This window comes from Enoplosus armatus, chromosome 16 (assembly GCF_043641665.1).
Source record: "Enoplosus armatus isolate fEnoArm2 chromosome 16, fEnoArm2.hap1, whole genome shotgun sequence".
Classification (NCBI taxonomy): Eukaryota; Metazoa; Chordata; class Actinopteri; order Centrarchiformes; family Enoplosidae; genus Enoplosus; species Enoplosus armatus.
Window position 1 is genome coordinate 9,853,969 of NC_092195.1, and position 17,869 is coordinate 9,871,837.

The 17,869-nt window shown below is 43.0% G+C and overlaps 1 protein-coding gene across 1 annotated transcript in view; it reads right to left on the reverse strand.

The window, feature by feature from the left end:
• Positions 1-14,876, reverse strand: part of gabbr2 (gamma-aminobutyric acid (GABA) B receptor, 2) — a 160,209-nt gene extending 145,333 nt beyond the window's left edge. The window contains exon 1 of the mRNA XM_070922051.1: positions 14,562-14,876. Within this exon, the coding sequence (XP_070778152.1) occupies positions 14,562-14,876 (315 nt within the window). The remainder of the gene's footprint in view (positions 1-14,561) is intronic.
• Positions 14,877-17,869: the final 2,993 nt, after the last annotated feature.

Below are 17,869 nucleotides of genomic sequence, written 5' to 3' on the forward strand. Positions count from 1 at the left end.
CAATAGAAGCTCCCCTGTGTGTGAGAGCAAGTCAACAGAGCAGAGAGCAGCACAGAGTCAGGGCATACAGATAATATTTATGTAGAAGGAGGCTGCCAACAACCGCCAGGGACCATGTATAATTCTGATTCATACATCTTAAAAGCAGTGATCTAGTAAATATGAGGCATGTTCATTTATTCAATAAGAATACATCCAGCAACAGGTCAGCGCTGGAGAATTGTTTAGCATGCCACCTTTAAATATTCATGCACACATCCCCAGGATTGTGTGTCTTATTCTTTTTTAAGTTCAGAGGATGTCTCTGAGCACACAAAAGCACACACTCATCCATTCATGTCTGCATAACTTCGTATGTGGAGTGTGAGGTGCTGTGATCACAGCTACAACATTACGTAGGACAGATCCAGTTTTGTAATCCAGTCAACAACATCCATGATGGATGTCTCTGGTACATACAATTAGCAGGTTTACCAATCTCATGAATAAATGCACAGCGTGTACACAACGCCAACTCTAATTGATGTCCCCTTTCCACACAATTTACATGCGTTAGAAAACACTGCGTAGCCAAAGGAGCCTTTACACATTTGTCTGCCAAGGCCAAAAGGTGGAAACGCAATTGCACTAACACAGCCAGCTTAAAACATACATTTTAGCCTCATTTCTGTTTTTCTTTTCTATTTTTCCCCCACAGGAGATCCTTATGGTTTTAATGGCTATGCTAATTACTAATGTTCCACTAGAATACTAATAAACGTAGTAATTAGTGTAACACGGACCCCAGCTCAGTGTGGACAAGAGTTGGTTTTCCCTTTTAAAGAGCCTGTAAAATGGAACTGAAATCCCTGGCAGGGAGCAGACGTTTAAAATTAGCATTTGGGTTGTTTGATAGATGCTTAATGATAACAAACTTTACACTCTAAAAACTACTGCAACACCAAGAACGTCACAGTTGGCGGACCTTTATTGGTGTCCTTTCCGTCAGATCGAAAACAGATAGGCCAACACCATGCTGGCCAATAGACAGCTTGTTTACAATTACATCAGCACAGGGTTGTGATAGCTCTGTCTATGTGAATATAAATGTTGATATGAATACGCCTTAGGAGTAATGTCCTCCATCCGTCCAGATGGCCCTTGGAATTATCTACTTTACGTGGGATAATGAAATTTCACTCACTATCCAACTGCTTTCTATTGAATTAACGTGATAGGCATCGTTCCTTCTCACAGCTTGGGGTGTCATCAGCCCAACCAGCGCTCCCCGTTCATTGGGCACATCAATCACAAACAACTGAGGCAATAAAAGCTTACAAACGCCCAATAACCATCACAGTACGAAAAGCATGAATGATACATGGCAGGGATATTCTTGCTATACTGTAAAATGGGGGTCTGCCCATTACTGTCTTGTCGCTGCAAGAGCTGGATACTGTATACCTTACCTTGGTGATTTAATTGCTTTATCTATCTTGTATAGTGTGTTGATGTGGCTGAACACTCGTTCCCCAGACGGTCTTTTACCTTGGAATTTCAAACATAATGAAAGGGTTTAATAAAAGATGGCTGGCAGAGGAAGTGGCGGCCACTATCTTTTGGCAGCAGCGGCGAAAACCCCAGGAGCGCATTCCTCAAGTATCCCACTGTGGCCATGAAACATCACATTATGGAAAAAATCAAGTGAAAATGTCATTTAAGTGATGGTATGTAAGTGATGAAATTCAGGTGCAGTTGGATCCATATTGTCAACAAGCTGCCCATTTTTAAAAAGCAGCAAAAGGGTGGCTTCAATTGTTCTTGGATGTTTCCCAAAAGGAAGAATGAAACAGGCATTCTGCCATCACCCTGTTTTTAGCCATGAAATCAATACACACAGTTGGGCTACATGAACAGAAAAGCTGCTTTCTGGCACAGACTCTTGTGCATTTGGACGGAGGCAAGAAATCAGCATGTAAGTAAGAGCATCTAATCATGTAAATAGTGTTATCCCAAAATAAGACCGTCTGAGATGAGGATTATTAGATTATACTAAATATATCCCCCCAGTCTCTATTCAACATGTCAATTATGAGGCAAGATTTCCAGATTTCACGTTTTAAGGAAATCAATGTAATGGAAAGGGTTGTGTTTTGATGTGCACAAGTCAGATAAAACTTTCAAAAATATCATATTTCAAATACTTCTACTGTTATAGAGTGACATTTGTCCAAGTCGCAAAAATGCAACTGAAACTGTCAATGCACGAGTGATTCTTCCCCAACACCAAATTGTTTTAGAAAAGATCAACAAAAAAAATTTGTACATGCAGATTGCAGTCAGAATCTCGTTTCACAAATGTTTACAAGTTACTAATAACTTTAAAAAACCCTTAAGGGCTTTCACTTGCTTACACTTTTGTGTCAACTGTTAGAAAGAGGAAGAGAACACATACTCTAGGTCAGAGAGAGTATTTCATGCAAGTGGTTTCAGTGGTTTCAGCAATGGTTTGTGACTGGAGCGTACAGGAAAGCTATGGAAGACAGAGAAAGTGGAGCTTCTATCCCTGGATTAGTGTTCAAATGATATTTGCCTGCATCTGCTCTGTTCAAACACCACCAATTGGACTGCTTTGGTCTTTTTTGTAGCTAAACCATGCAGATTTGATCAAAAGGACATCCAAGCAGTTGGCATGAGCCATTAAATACATCTGTAGCTTTCAGCTTCGCCACTAGAAATCACTTTTTACCATTCTTGTACATTACTGAGCATGCTGCTGCAATTTAACACCCAATCGCACACGTTCTGTTAACCAGAATAGACCTGATGTCAATGAAAATTTCAAACTTCAACAAACACTTGATTAAAAAGGGCCCTGCATCTCATGGGAACTGTACCTACAATGTTAGTTTCGAACACACCATTTACCAACAAGTCTGCTCCAGCAGTTTCTTGCCTGGTCCTCAGATTAGCCGCCTCTGGTTTATTGACCAACCAGCCCGTATCAAGCCTTTTGCGAGTTACCATGAGATAACGGTCCTTCAGGGAGAACCAGGCCCTGTGTATAAGTGTGCTTGTATGCACACATATGTTTACGTGTGTGCAGGACTAGTAAAAGGAGACAGCAGGCCAAGTCAAAAGTGCATCCTCTGCTCTCCATAAAGAAGGCAATAAAAGGCTCCTGCCTTACAGTAACAGTTCATTAGTCAGACAGGCAGCCGCAGGTCCCTCCAATCAGGACCCCACCCCATCTATCAGCTGCAGTCTGACACAAGCTTGGTAACAATAACGGCTCTTTATAGCCACAATTCCTGCTCTATAGCCTATAACATGGTTTGTTTTAGAGATGTATTAACCAAAGAGAAATGACTTGTTTACAACATGTAGAGCAGCTGAGAGCAACATTTACAGTCTAGCTATTCCTGTGTGTGATGGATTGAGTCGTCAGGGTGTGTGGATCTATGGCTGTGTGTGTGTTTGGGGCTGTGGATTGGGGTTTGTTTGCCAAATGGAGTCGGGACTGCTCAAAACAAAATGCAACCCCCTCCTGGGTGTTACTGGGGTTTTTTTCCACTGACAAAACACAATTCCACTGATACAACATAAGAAAGCACAATTTAATCTGTTTTGCTTTCCATTTATCCAACTATCCTTCCATGAAAACACACACATGCACACACACAGACATACAAACATGCACAAAGATTAGGATGAGCCACGGCAGATAGAGCTTGGTTGCAAATGATCTCTTATCATCATTGCACAGCCTTTTGTGATCGCATGTGGCATGATTGCCTGCTTAGGATGGGCATGACAGATGTGTGTACCACTGCTACCGTGCATGGGCACTTGGGGAGTGTGGAAGGGAGTGTGTGTGTGTGTAGGTTACATCTGTGATTCTACTGTCTGTTGTTATCGCTCTTGGCACACAATGGGCTCACCAACTGCTTTCCGCTAAAAGCCCCCAGCAATCACGGATGGGGAAGTGGTAGCCACTATGAGCGGGCGGCAAACAGACAAAGGTCTGATGTGTATCAGAGGCTGTGCAGAGCAGAGAGCTGCAGTGTGCCACATGGACGCATGCTGGGGCCCACTACCAGCAACAAATCACAATAGTTACACTTTCAGACAATCCTTGCACATACAGCCAGTGTGTAGTTGGTTGAAGCAGGAAAATACTGGAAAACACACAGAGGATTACAACGTTTGACGACCGCAAAATCTAAATGGCACACACCAGAAGAGGAGAAGCAAAACCCGAACTGACAGTTTGTTTCCTCACAGCTGGATGAGCACAAAAGCATGAGATATTGCTCAAGGAAGCTTTAATGTATTAAATCCAACAGTCTATTTCTGTAAAATAATAACTGTGAAGGCTGTGCTTCCGACAGGTGCTCCATGAAGGTCCTTATCGGCATGATTGAAACTGTATAATCGGTCCTTCAGTTGAGCATCTCTTTCTCGAGAAGGACAGGGGAACAGCACTGACAATGATATGTTCTGATATCCCGAAAGGCAAACCTGCATGTAAAGACCGGGAATGTGGAAGTGTGTGATGGTTGGAATTGCTTCCGTTGTCTACAGTGTACTGATCATGCCCATTTGTACAAGATAATAAAATGTTTAAAAACTGCTGTGTAAATATTGGATTTGGTGCAAAAGTCTTACTTTTGATGAGGAAATTCTTAAGAATTTATAAACAGGCTATTATATTTAAAAGTTATCTGAACTTATTATTGCAATAAATGATACAGTAGTTTTCAGCTTATTGTCTGATAGTTCAATAGCATTCTTTAATTGCTTTTTAACAGTGGGAAAGCCTCCATTACAGTGTCCACTGCTGCGTATAATGCTGGAACATTTCACCTTGCAGGACTGAATTTCGTGCACGTATTTATGTTGTATACAACACACCCAGAGTAGATTCAACAAATAGTACTGTGTGGAAGTGGGTGTCTAAATAAGCTACATTATAACAGAAAAGGATTTTGACCCAACTGAACACCTACAGCTCCTCTGTAGAATGATTTGACTGGTAAAGTGCTATTGTTATCAATAGGACACATATATGTTAGTCACCATCTGTTTTCATAGTATTCTAGAAAGCTGTGAATTCTCCTGGGAAATTTGACCCCAAGAAATGACTACTTTTGAATGAATACTTTTTTTTCCCAAAGCCAGCTTACGTAGGGCAGTGCACTGCCCTTGTGCCTTCTGTTGACGGGTCACAATGGGTATGCATGTTTGTTTACATATAGTTGGGGCTTTGTGTGTCTGTGTGCAGGTGGGAGCTGGGGGTCTGAATGTGTGAGAGAATGACTGCTGAAAAAAGAGTGTGCAGGTGTAGGTGCATGTCATGGTGAGAAAGATAGAGACAAAGCAAGAAAGGCCATTATTCTTCTGTGGCACCTGCCTCCACACATCCCCCAGCTGTGGCTATGACAACCAACCTACCCTCTGGGACCAAGTGTTAACTGCCACTCACCCCTGGGAAAAGGATGCACGCATTACAATCACACACATTGCGTGCTGCCAGAATCACACAGAGTCAAACACATACTGTATGTGTTGACATGCGCAAGCACCGTTATAAAGTCACTTTCTCTAGAAGTAAGCATACTCATACACGTGTACCCACGTGCACCCACGTGCACACACACACACACACACACACACACATCCCTTACCAAGAAGCAGATGACGGTTGGCTCCTCTTTATTTTGGTCAAGAATTACATGAGCTTTAATGTAATTACAGGACTGACAAGGACAGACTCTCTCTGCTTATTGCTCTGTGCTGGGCCCCCTTGAGAGTGACAGACAGGAGCATGCACAGAGTACTTGTCCAATCTCTAATGACAACGGCACACCCTTTCCACGATAATCCCTTCATTTCTGTCCACTCACGGGAGAGGGACAGGGAGGCAGAGAGGTGAATGTGGTGTCTATGAGCGTGTGTGTGTGTGTGTGTGTGTGTGTGTGAGAGGGTGGATGAGTGATGAGCACTGAAAGGAGCAGACAGTGATGGAGTGAGTAGGGAAGGTAAAATTTTAAGGATTAAAGTATAATAATGGCTGACAAAGGCGACGTTGAGTAGAAAACAAGTCACCCTTTAAGAGGGGTCATCTGGTGTAGTAGCACTTTGGTCAGAGGGTGCTTTGTTTAAAGGTGAAAGGTCAAACAACATTAGAGGAGGAGCAATATTGAACGTTTGAAACCCATCTCACACAAACAGCCTCTTTCTCTCTTCTGCCTGCATCTCACACTCACACAAATCTATGCAGCCTTTTAGTGATGGAAAGTCTCCAGACATGCAAGAGCAGGGCACCTCTCATGGGGTTGGTAACCATGAGCACACAAACACATATTCTCCTGGATCTTCTCTGCAGCAAACTGAGTTCAGTAAACGGACTACAACATCATGAATATCATTGTGAAACCATTTACCGACCAAATCAAAAATACTGAAAGAATCCTAATGCTCACACCACATTTGGGAGTTAGAAGGAGTGATTTTTCAGTAGCTTGCAGTGAAACAAGCTATAGCAGCGGATAAACATTCACTGTGTTAATTGTCTGTGCAAATGGCTTGGCTGGGGATCAATGACACCAGCAGTAGCAGCCAGGCAGACTGACTTAGTGTTGCACTCAACATGGCAGCAGCCATCTTGTCGTTTTTTTCAGCAGCACTGAATAAAGATGGGAGATTTTCATCCTCATCTCAGCGCTCGTCTATCGCTACTTTAAAATGTTCAGTGTTTCTTCCTCCAGTTTATCTGCCTCACATTCCATCTCTCCACACTGCCCAGTGCCCATATTCTGCCTCCCCCACCCCGTTACTGTCTCCTGGGTGATTTCCAAGTGGGTGTCCCTCCCTCAGCGCCACAGTACAGCCATGTGAATCAGAGAGTAACTGTTTGTTTAATGTTAATGGCAGCCAGATGCCTGGTTCACCACCCTTTGGAGTCATTGTGCATCTCAACGACAGTAGAGTCTTCGAGAAAAGAAAGTAAAAGATGAGGAGGGGGCATGCAAACAGATGTCTCATCATAGCATCTGCTGGGAAAACACAATAGGACGGCACAAAGAAAGGAAGATTAAAATTTGACAATGACAAATTCATTTGAAACCTAATTGAACAAACTGAATTCATCAAAGCTTTTACTACACAAAAATGTCGCCTGGTTGTAATTAAGATGCAGTGAATTCAGGGCAAACATATGTGGAGATTTAGATACTGTATTCATCTTTTCAGGTGAGGCACAATGCTACATTGTATTTAAATATAGGGGAATACTATTATTAGTATTTTTTCTTTCCTTTTATAGGGGAGGTTGCACTCCTCCTGGCACTGTACACGCATTCCTCCTAGTTTCTCATTCATTTAGCATCACTTAAGTGATGGTGCTAACCACAGTACAGTTCACTGACCACACCATGAATGCGTCTGAGCTGACAATAGGGCACTTGACTGTATGTTATTTAGTTCAATGAGCTAACAAAGAGCTAAATTAGATTCCATCCAGTCGCATTAAGGCAGATTTACCAATGCAGAAAAAAACATGTCGACAGGCAGATACCAAAAAAGATGTGCAGTAGTGAAAGTGAGACCCTTAGCCACAGCATTCTGCTGTGTTGAATTTTAGCAGGAGCCTCCAGTGCATTTGCCTAATTTTACACAATATCAGTTTGAGGTGATTGGGTCCATCTCGAAGAATCACATTCACCAGCCACTTAGATATTCACATAAGTACCTCCGCCCACACATCCAGGGTACAGACTATTTTCCATCCTTTCCCAACCTCCAGCAGCACTCATGCACAAACGCACATTTTGACTGCTTTGCAAGCAACCAATGGGACTTGCTTAAGGTGCTTTTGAAATTGAATTTAGCCGTTGACTCTCTCATGCGAGCCCTTGACTTGGTCAGCACACCAGGCCCTGCAGGGTGACCGCACAGACAAGAGATAATGCCAAACACTCTCTCTTGCTCTATCAAAGAAGCAACATACATGAGATTCAGTCAAACTGTACTCCGGGAAAATGCAAGGTGCAAGGTGGAGAAAGCCAGAAGGTTAATTTGTTTTTGTCACACCTGAATTCACCTATTGAATTTTAGAGCTCAGAATTACCAATATTACATGAAATAAATCTTTGTGTTATTAACACATTAGCAAGAAGATGTTGCCCTATGATCAGTGTGGAGTAATGTAGAAAAGACAGGAAAGAGTGGTCAAGAGGTCAGGTCTATTGTGGTTAAAAAGCATTGGTGGACAAGAGATGGGTAAGTGAGAGTGCCCAAAGCCCAGGAGTTCTACTGTGTCTCTATTCATAAAAACAAAATAGCATCTTAGCTTAGTTTCTACTATTTTATTGCCTGATGCAAACATCTTCCATTTACAATTTTCCATAACAAACATTAGATATATTCTAAATTCCTAGATCAAATCAAATTAAGCAAACAACAGCAATGAATTCAAGAGTCATAGCGCATAAGAAAAAACAGAAAAAATTTGATGTGTAAGGAAATTAAAAATAACATACATAGTACAAAGAGATATAGATTTTTTTGTCATGTTACACTGGTTTCAAATGATTGATGACAACTCTTTTAAGTGAGGTAGGGTTTTTGACTACTCCCCATAATGAGGGGAGGATGGATGAAGGTACTGGTGTATAAAGCAATCTGATGATGCTGTGACTGAGCAAGACTTCACGTCTAACTGCTCAACTGACCACATTGTCCTGACCTCAGGCAGTGCTGCAGGGGTGCCAACTGAAAACAGACATGACCATATGTGGGAGTGTATGTGCTGTGTGTGTGTGTGTGTGTGTGTGTGTGTATGTGTGTGTGGGAGGAGACAGGTCTGTGGTTGCTGTGGTGTGAGTGCATGTGTATGAGCATACTTCCATGCATTCATGTGCCATATAATGTGTGTGCTTGTGTGTCACAGTATCTGTTATAAAGCCAGCTTCGGGGCACGCGAGAGCCTCTTTCATCAGGAAAGTTCACGTTTATGGTTGTCTTGCTCAAGCCCTCCAGGCCACTGGCAGCCTGACTCAGACAAAGGTCAACAATTAGTGCTCAACTTCAGTAACTTCATTAAACCGTGACCCATGGTTCTCTAATTTTGCGTGAATCAGTGAAAACACATTCAAATTATATAAAAACAATACTCTCATGAACCTGTAAAATGATATCATTAACACAACAACACAAGATCTTGGGAGTCTTTAACTGATCTAATGTGCATACCTCATTGCATGCAGTAATTGCTTTTTTTTCACATGGCCATTAAACTATGTAGCCTCAGAGAAACGCAAATGGCATTACATTATGATCCAATAAGTATTAAGAGGCTGGCCATTTCCTCTTCCTGCACAGAAGATGATATAATCCTATTTCGGAATCTCCATCTCATAGCCATACACATCTCTTTGTCTCTCGCCTCTCTCTCTGATTCTCCCCTGAGATCCTGTTCGTTCTATGAGAAGGGCTGCTGCACATTGATCCCCACTATCTGTGTCGGGTCAGTGGATACAGCCACACTCAGCACTTTCTGTATGCCTAGAGAGTACCCAGGCTGTCACAGGCTGCTTTTCCTTACTATCCCTGAACATTCACCCTCTCCTAGGAACAGTGACAGGCAATCTTTTCTGACCCCTCTGGGTCACCGCCTCAGCGCTGAATAGATGTCAGATATTTAGATAATATGTGGCGTACAATATGAGACCCTGACATACAAGATGTCCAAAAGCACTGCTTCATTTGGCCCATGTCAGATGGTTCTACACAAAAGCTCAAAGGTGAGTTACAGTGTGTGAATCAGTAAGATCAGTAAAAGGCACTCCGGGATGCTCTTTCTGAATGAATATATAAATGACACTTTGTTAAAACAAATCCTCCTCAAAGCTAACAAGACCAACAGCCCTGAACCAGCTCGCTTCGACTTAAGACCTATGCTTAGCAGCATCCTGACCTCCATTATTGTAATTCCTTTTCACCGCAAACCTAACTTCTTCTGACAAAATGACAGAACACCTTATACACGCTCAGGGGGGTGTTCTTCCTCCTGTGAACAAGTGTACTGTACGGTGGTTTCAGGCTTGCCAACATGTGCACAAACGTGACATGTTGCATCTAGTCCTCAGAGGAGAGCAGGAGAGGCAGTTCATATGTGTGTGCAGTCTGAACATAGGTCATTGCTAACAATACTCTCAGGAGGCCCATAGTATTGCATGGATGGACAGTCATATACTATAAATACCCATCTGCATACTGTATCTGGTGCACTGTACATCTCCAACTGCAGACTCTGTGTCTTTGTGGTTGTATTGATTTGCCTTTAAAAATACATGTGTTCACTCTTCTCTGACTGCTACAATATAGGAAACATAATCGCAAAAAAGTATGTTAAAAGTACATTAATTCAGTTTAAGATTTCTTCCAAGAGACAGATGCAGACAGCTCTTTTTAAAGTGATCACAGAAAAGAACATTCCAGGAGTTGATATCACATTTCTTGTTGCCTTACATGAGACTTTTCACCTCTTGTCATCACAAATAAAATCTCAGATTCCACGACTGACAACAAAAGGTGTTGGATCACTGCAGGTGCATGGGTGGTAGAGCTGCAACAGCCATCTGAACGTAGGAAAATTCCAAACTCACAGTGTATAGGTGTAACAGGCCGTGTCTTGTACTCCAGCTTGGTTAAAGGTGAGGCGGTTTACTGCCTTTACAAAACACAACTGCCTGCAGTAATATTACCACAACAACAAATCTCAAGTCACCTGTTAGCTCGTCACTCAAGTGAGGCAGCGGACGCACTGCCATTTAATGCTAACACTTCAATTCAAAGTATTTTTCGATTGGGGCTTTGTGGGTTTGCTTTTAAATCTACTTGAACAAATGACCTGTTAGTTCTTGTACATTCAACCTTGATTTCTTTGAAAAAGTAACAGCCCTAAATGGGTGAAATTGTATAAAGCTGTTTTTCTTCCAGGAGGCCTAATGAAAGGATTTAGACTTTCTTTGGCCTTTTTTCTCCCCCATTTCTCTGTCTGTGACACGGCAGGCCTGTTTCACAAATGTATCTCAATATCCTAAAACTGTCCTTGTGCCGCAGTACCAGCATTAACAAACCAGTCCTCATAAGAAATTGTATCACAAAGTCTGATTATCACTGTGCTACACTAACAGTACATAGGACTAGCAAACATTTATGGAAAGAAGAGTACGTATGGGACCATGCGCTTTCGCCGATATCCTAGTTCACGTTTTTCACACAATGGCATTTAACAACTGTTTAAATAATTAAATTGTAATGTGGATGGCAACAACCTTTATCTTTTTGATTTGGTGGGTTAATATTTGTATGTATTGTCTGATATGTTTTTCCATAGGTGATGACAACATGACAATGAATTCATAACTACCACTGCTCAAAATACATTAACTATTCTGCTAAAAAGTGGCTCCTCTCAAGGACCTGTCACACATCCTATAAGCCGGTGAACTAGCGTAGCTTAGCCTAGAACGCTCTCACTGCCCAAAGTCTCTCTTCCATCCTCTTCCAGTGCTTCCTGTCCTCTCCAAAGCTTTGATCAGCTAAGCCTGCAGAGTTACAGTATCAGTCCTCAGTTACACTAAAATCCACACTCACACATCTAGAGCTGCGATGGAGGACCAACTCCTGCTCCAGTGCTAAGCCTCCCAGTTGATATAATCCATCCTGCTTCTTTTCTACCTGCTTTGCTCTGGTTTTAAAGCAAAGATGTATTCTCATTTGCAATTGCCTCAGCCTGCTACGATGCCTATACCGTTGAAACATCTTAGGAGTCTAGCTGTGGCCTGATCAAACTAGTTTCACACCAGCCCGCATTAGATCTCATCTCCAGGCATTCACATCTGCTCTACTTCTGGCAACTGCTTCTCCAATCCTCCAACATCCATCTATCTCATTCTAGCACAGCCTCGGCTTTCAGGCCTTTTACTGTGAGACAGCCCCCCCAGTGCCTCACCATCCTCATCATCAGCACCACCACCCAGCTCCACACCACCAGGGGATGGACTGGGCCTGCCCTGTCTACCCATGGCTCCACCGACAGGGGATAAAGGGATAAAGAGCCTCTGCTCAGGGACTGATTACTTACATCTGCCAGGCTAAATCCCAGTTCCCACACATACACGCACACACACATGTATACAAACATCACACAGGCACACTCTGCTACACTGCTAGCTGCAACAAACCCACTGATGCATGTATAGTTTTCTGACATAGCCATGTGGTATGTGAGGAATCTGTGTGTGCGAGTGTAAATGTGTGTGCGTTCAGGACATTCATTCATGTGTGAGTAAAAGATTATAGGTCAATAAACGTATAATAAAACACATGTATGGTAAACTGTTAAGAGCGCGGCCATCACTAACTTCCCATTATTGCTCCTATAAACATGTCAGAGGCTCCAAAAGCAATATAGTCAACACTAAAGCAATAACCCTGTCCTGGGCAAAAGTCTTATCCACCTGTAAGTGTTCAGACTTCAGACCGCTTCATCTGATATGAACAAACAACAATAGTTTCTCATATCTTAAGATGTTATTGAAATCATGTTTCTCCCACTAAAGTCTCGGACTGTTTCTTTATTATTCTCTGTAAATGTATAACAACAATATTCTGTTGCAGTAATATGTTGCCATTTGCACTTCCCAGTGCTCTCTGTGGTCCCCTGTTGACTTTAACCATGCCAGGCTGTGCCAGATGATTTTCAATAGCTTGTAAATATACTCTACATTGTTGGCAGGGCGTTTTTTTCTTAATAATTATTAAAGCCAGAGCTAACAGGCTGCCACTGGGCGACTTTTTTCATTAACACAATTAATCTAGTACAATAACACATACATGTGTATTAGGTCTACCACTAATAGAATAATGCACTGGGCAAAACCAAGCTTTTGTTATTGAGGGATAAAACACTGAGGATTTTAGTGCAGGCAGAGAATATTTTTATTTTGACATTTCAAAAACATGATCAGAGCTTGCATTTTCAGCTGGCCTGTATACAAAACAAATGTCAAATACCACGGGATTGGCAGTGCCACAGTGTAATGGAGTTTAGCCTTTGACCACAAAGTCATCAAATAACACTGCTCTCATGAGTTCCCATTGATTGCCAGTATTAGAAAGCTGGCATCCCTATCAGACATTCCCAGCGAGCGGATGTCAGGCTGGCCCACTGACCTCTTGCTTCCAGCTCATCTTTCCCCTCGCAGGGAATAGAAGGGGAAAATCTTAACTCTCATAAGGGCATTTCTCTCTCTCCTGGCTGTCTGTGCCTCATCCAGTCGTTGATCTGGATCTTCGTTCCCCAGGAGATTCAGCCTCTCCCTAGTTTGCATGTTATCATGGCTCTCCCTCCCTCTGTATGTTTGTTTCTATTTCTATACAGGCACAGGGGGGAAAAGTTACCATGAGATGTATTGGAGATAAATTTGGACCAACCTATGATTATAACGCAAATTATAATAAATTATATGTAAATTATAATTGATTTAAGTAGCAAGTCAATGTCATCTTGTACAAAAGATGTGTCCTGTTGTTGAAACAGGTCTGTCAAACTATCAACAATCTTACATGTTGGCATGGAAACTGTACTATGCAGCAGCTTTAAACTCAATTGCAAGGTGTCCTCAAAAGCCCAGTAAAAAAAAAAGGCAAGAAGGCCACTATAAATACTGACGACTGATTCAAATAATTCAAGTGTAAACAAATTATGGAGAACACGCCTACATTGTAAAAACTTGCCGAGATTTAGCGATGACTAAACTTCAAGAGGACTTCAACTAGAGTGGTGTATTATTGTTATCAAATAAACAGATGTTAGCAGCTACTTTCAAGGGTGCAAAGAGTCAGAAGAAATCGTACATCCAATTACCGCCATCTTCAGGCACGATGAGAACCAGCCATTTAATCGTTCGAAGATACAAGAATTCGTGACTAAAAATCTTTCTTCCGCAAAGCCAGCTCAAGTCATACACATATTTTATAAAGAGATGATGACAAAAAGACCGAATGCAGCGTTTTAATCAAAATCCAATTGGGTGACAGCGATGAATGACATTTGTGTCATCAGACATGTTTCATCCTGAGATTGCGGTAACCGTTAAATGTCCAGTATAGGGAGAGCAAGAGAGAGTGCCTTTGGAGTGCCCGGGTGATGCAGTGCCTTGTGATTTCAGGTTACATTTAAAGGCACTATAAACGACAGGCGACAGCGGCGAGGTGGACGAAGGCACCGTGTTGTCATTCAGAGGGGAAAGTGAGAGCAATCGACTTTTGCGCGATCAAAACACGCTCACCAACAACGAGGCTGCACATACACTAAACATAACAGAACCCAGCGTTTCCCCTTGGACGCACAATGTGTGGAGCGCTGCGGGGTAATGCGCGCGCCATACACACGCGCGCGTGTGCACAGGCACACACACACACACACACACAAGCCATATACAACTGTTTTAAACACGCCTGAGCCAACTGGCAGAAGCTTAGTGAAAGGATTTACTGTGTATGTTTACCTCGGTGTCATAGATTTTGGTGATGAGTGAGAACGAGTACTTCCTGGACTCCCGTATGTGCTGGATGGCCAGTTGGACCGCCGGCTCGATCCCCTGGCTGATGCTGCTCATCAGGGCCGACTCGTTCATGGGCATAAGAACCATGATGGGCAAGTTTTCCCCGTCCCTGGCGAACCAGCTGTTGTCCTGTCCGTGTTTGGTGCGGTCGTTACACACCTTGGCCAGGGCTGGGTGAAATAGCAAAACAGAGAGGAGCAGGCATCCCGTCGGGAGGAACATCTCCCAGCCGCTGCAGTCCCTCCGGGCTGGAGCCATGCTACCGTACAGGGTGACCAAATGAGATCCCGCCGTACACTCACTGTTTGGGCATTGCAAAGTCGGGCTCGTCCGGGATGCTCGGACGCCCGCTCGTCAAGGAAATCGTATTTCAAAACAGAGCAGACTCGAAAGCCGCAGCAGCCCCTGCAGTGGGCAAACTCGTCGTATGGATTATGATTGCAAACTGAGAAAAATATTTCTACTCTATAACATTGCCTCTGTAAGAATATTCCAAGGGCGCAGAGATTCGCTTTGCGGAGGGAGAGCTATTGCCTCTCGGTGTCCGTCGTCCAAACGATCTCCTGTCAACACAGCCCTCTAATTCAACCCCCCTTTACACCTTCAATTTGAACTACTTATCTAATAGAAGCACAAGAATGTCCCGAAGGGTGCCCCGGAAACACGGAGAAAACCCCCGTAAGTGTGGACAGGAATCAATCACTTTCGTTGACAGTTGTTGCGGATACAAAAATCACCTCCGAAGTAAATTCCCAGCCAAGAGGTGGCAACTGTGGGCATCCCAGCCAAACACAGTGCTGGATCTGACAAATTACGAGACAACGAAGCGATACGGAAAACAGACTAAAAACAAATGGAGCTGGTGTTGAAAGCCTGACCGCAGAGGTCCGAGGGGGAGATGTCGAGAGAGTCTGCCTTGACAGCCTGTGGGACTGGGATGCTCATCTCCGACGGTGCGTCAGAGAAGCGCTGAAGCCGTTGCTGCTGCTGCTGCTGCTGCTGCTGCTGCTGCTCACCATGCGCGCAAGAGGGAGCACTGAATGTGGAGGAGGAGAGGAAGCGAGGGAGGGGAGGGGAGGAGGAGGAGATACGACAGCCTGGTGGAAAGGCTGCATAGGCTTTATGCAGGGCAGACTCATCAGCGGCTTGACAGCCCAGGGTGATTTACTGGGCTTTTATGATATCGGAGGGAGATGACGTCCCAGACATGCCTGGAGCAGGCTAAATGGCTGTATACACGTGTATAGCTCTGTTGTGCTGCACGTCATACAACAGTCACATCAAAAACACTTCTAAGAGCGATATTTTTAGTGACTTAATATAAATGCTTATCCTAAGGGATGGTGAGATTGTTCCCACAGGCAGCTGGGCTTTGATTCCCCGCGAAGCCGTACCTGCTGTACCTGCTGTACCTGCGGGAGTCTCCTTGCATGCTCAAGCATAAGACATAATAGCCGTCTGTGTGCGTCAACCCGAGGATGAACAGAGTGTTGCCATAACAGAATCAATAAAGAATATATGAATATTCAGAATCTATATTAGACATTAACACGCTCAAAGGAATTGGGACCTTTTGCATGTGCTTTGATTTAGTGGTGTAATAAACAGTGCCACCTAGGAAAGCCGGTAGACAAAATGTGCCAAACGCGGACAGTGAAGTTATGTTCAGACATCCCCATCCTTGTCTGAGAAGGTCCGAGGAAAAGTTCGTTTTTCACTTAATCCAGACATTGGAAATGAGAGATATATACAAATTATTTATGATTATAGGTTTAACTATAAATAAACATTTGGATTCTCAGCCACAAATTGCACAGAATTTCAGCACCATGGACAGTGGCCTGTCTCTGAAGCCTCTGTGCTGTCCATGGTGCTGTACAGTCTGCAGCAGCGCAGCAGAACTTGTCCTCTGCTTCTGTTGACATGTGTACATTAGTCCATTACCTGTACTTCCCCAGGGCAGGATATATACATTTATATTTGTGTCTCTGTGTACAAGGATTACCTTCTCCTGCGGCCAAAAAACAGGCAATTATTGCAATAGATGGCAACACAATACATGGTATTGTTAAACAGGCGTGGGAAGATAACATGGGAATATGCTGCCAGGGGGTAACTGTTCTCCACACGTGGGAAAAAAAATTAAATCCTTTCAAGTCATCAGCTGCATCTGTATTTCAAAACAGAGGCACATACAGTTTGACCTACGCAATTACATCACATGGACAATTACAATCAGTATCGAGGGGGTTCATTTAAAAGGCACCTGAATGAAAGCGCAAAGAGTGTAATGCGTTTCAGAATGAGGATGAATATGGCCCAGGGTATAAAGATCGCCTTGTCATGATCACCGTGTGGATAAATGTGTGAACAGTGGCTGCATCACTCCACATTGAGAGGAAGCAACAGCTTTGCTGTGATGAGATTTTCAAGTCAAGTCCAAAATGCAACACAGGTGACAGGATGCAGGTCTTCATTTTCAAAGGTGATGGTGACAACTGTAAGATTTTATCATTCTACAGAGGATAATATCAGAGTATAAAGTACTATTAAAACATACCATCCGCAAGCATTACATTTTTTCCAAATTAATTAACTCTGTAGGCTAGGCTTGCTATCAGAAAATGGGCATTACATAACAACCTTTGCCTAGAAAATACTCCTAATCACAAGATGATTTCCACACCGCTTCTAAAACAGCCAATGTCCGCAATCTTCTTTAGGGCTTTAAAGCATAAAGCCATCATGGTTGATAGGGCAGAGCTGACCCTTCTGACTTCTTAAAACACAGGTCATTTATCAAAAGGCCAAGCAGCTCCATGCACACAACACACAAAGGAACTGGGTATAGCCCTGCAGGATTGCTGGATTATCTAGGTCTGTCTCTCTCTGACAAGCCCATCCTTTATAGGAAAGAGTTTCCCAAATCAGAAATCTTAACTCCTTAAGGAACACAATATGGGAAGGGTCTTGTTATTTCTGGTTGATTACTGTCTTGACCCACGCTTTGATCTGTGAAGTCAGAAATATCTAGTTCCTAATTGATGTGACATGAATGGCTGAAGAAAGCAAACAAGGAACATTTGCCACAATCAGAGTGCAAGTGCAGGGAGCGCAGAGGTGTAGTGAGCAAAATGCTAAAATTAAAAAAAGAAGTGAAGCAAATCAAAAACAAGCACTATTTTCCCTCTCCTCTCAATAGCCATCCTTCTTTTCTATTCAGAGTGGTCCAGATGAAGAAGTAGGTCAGG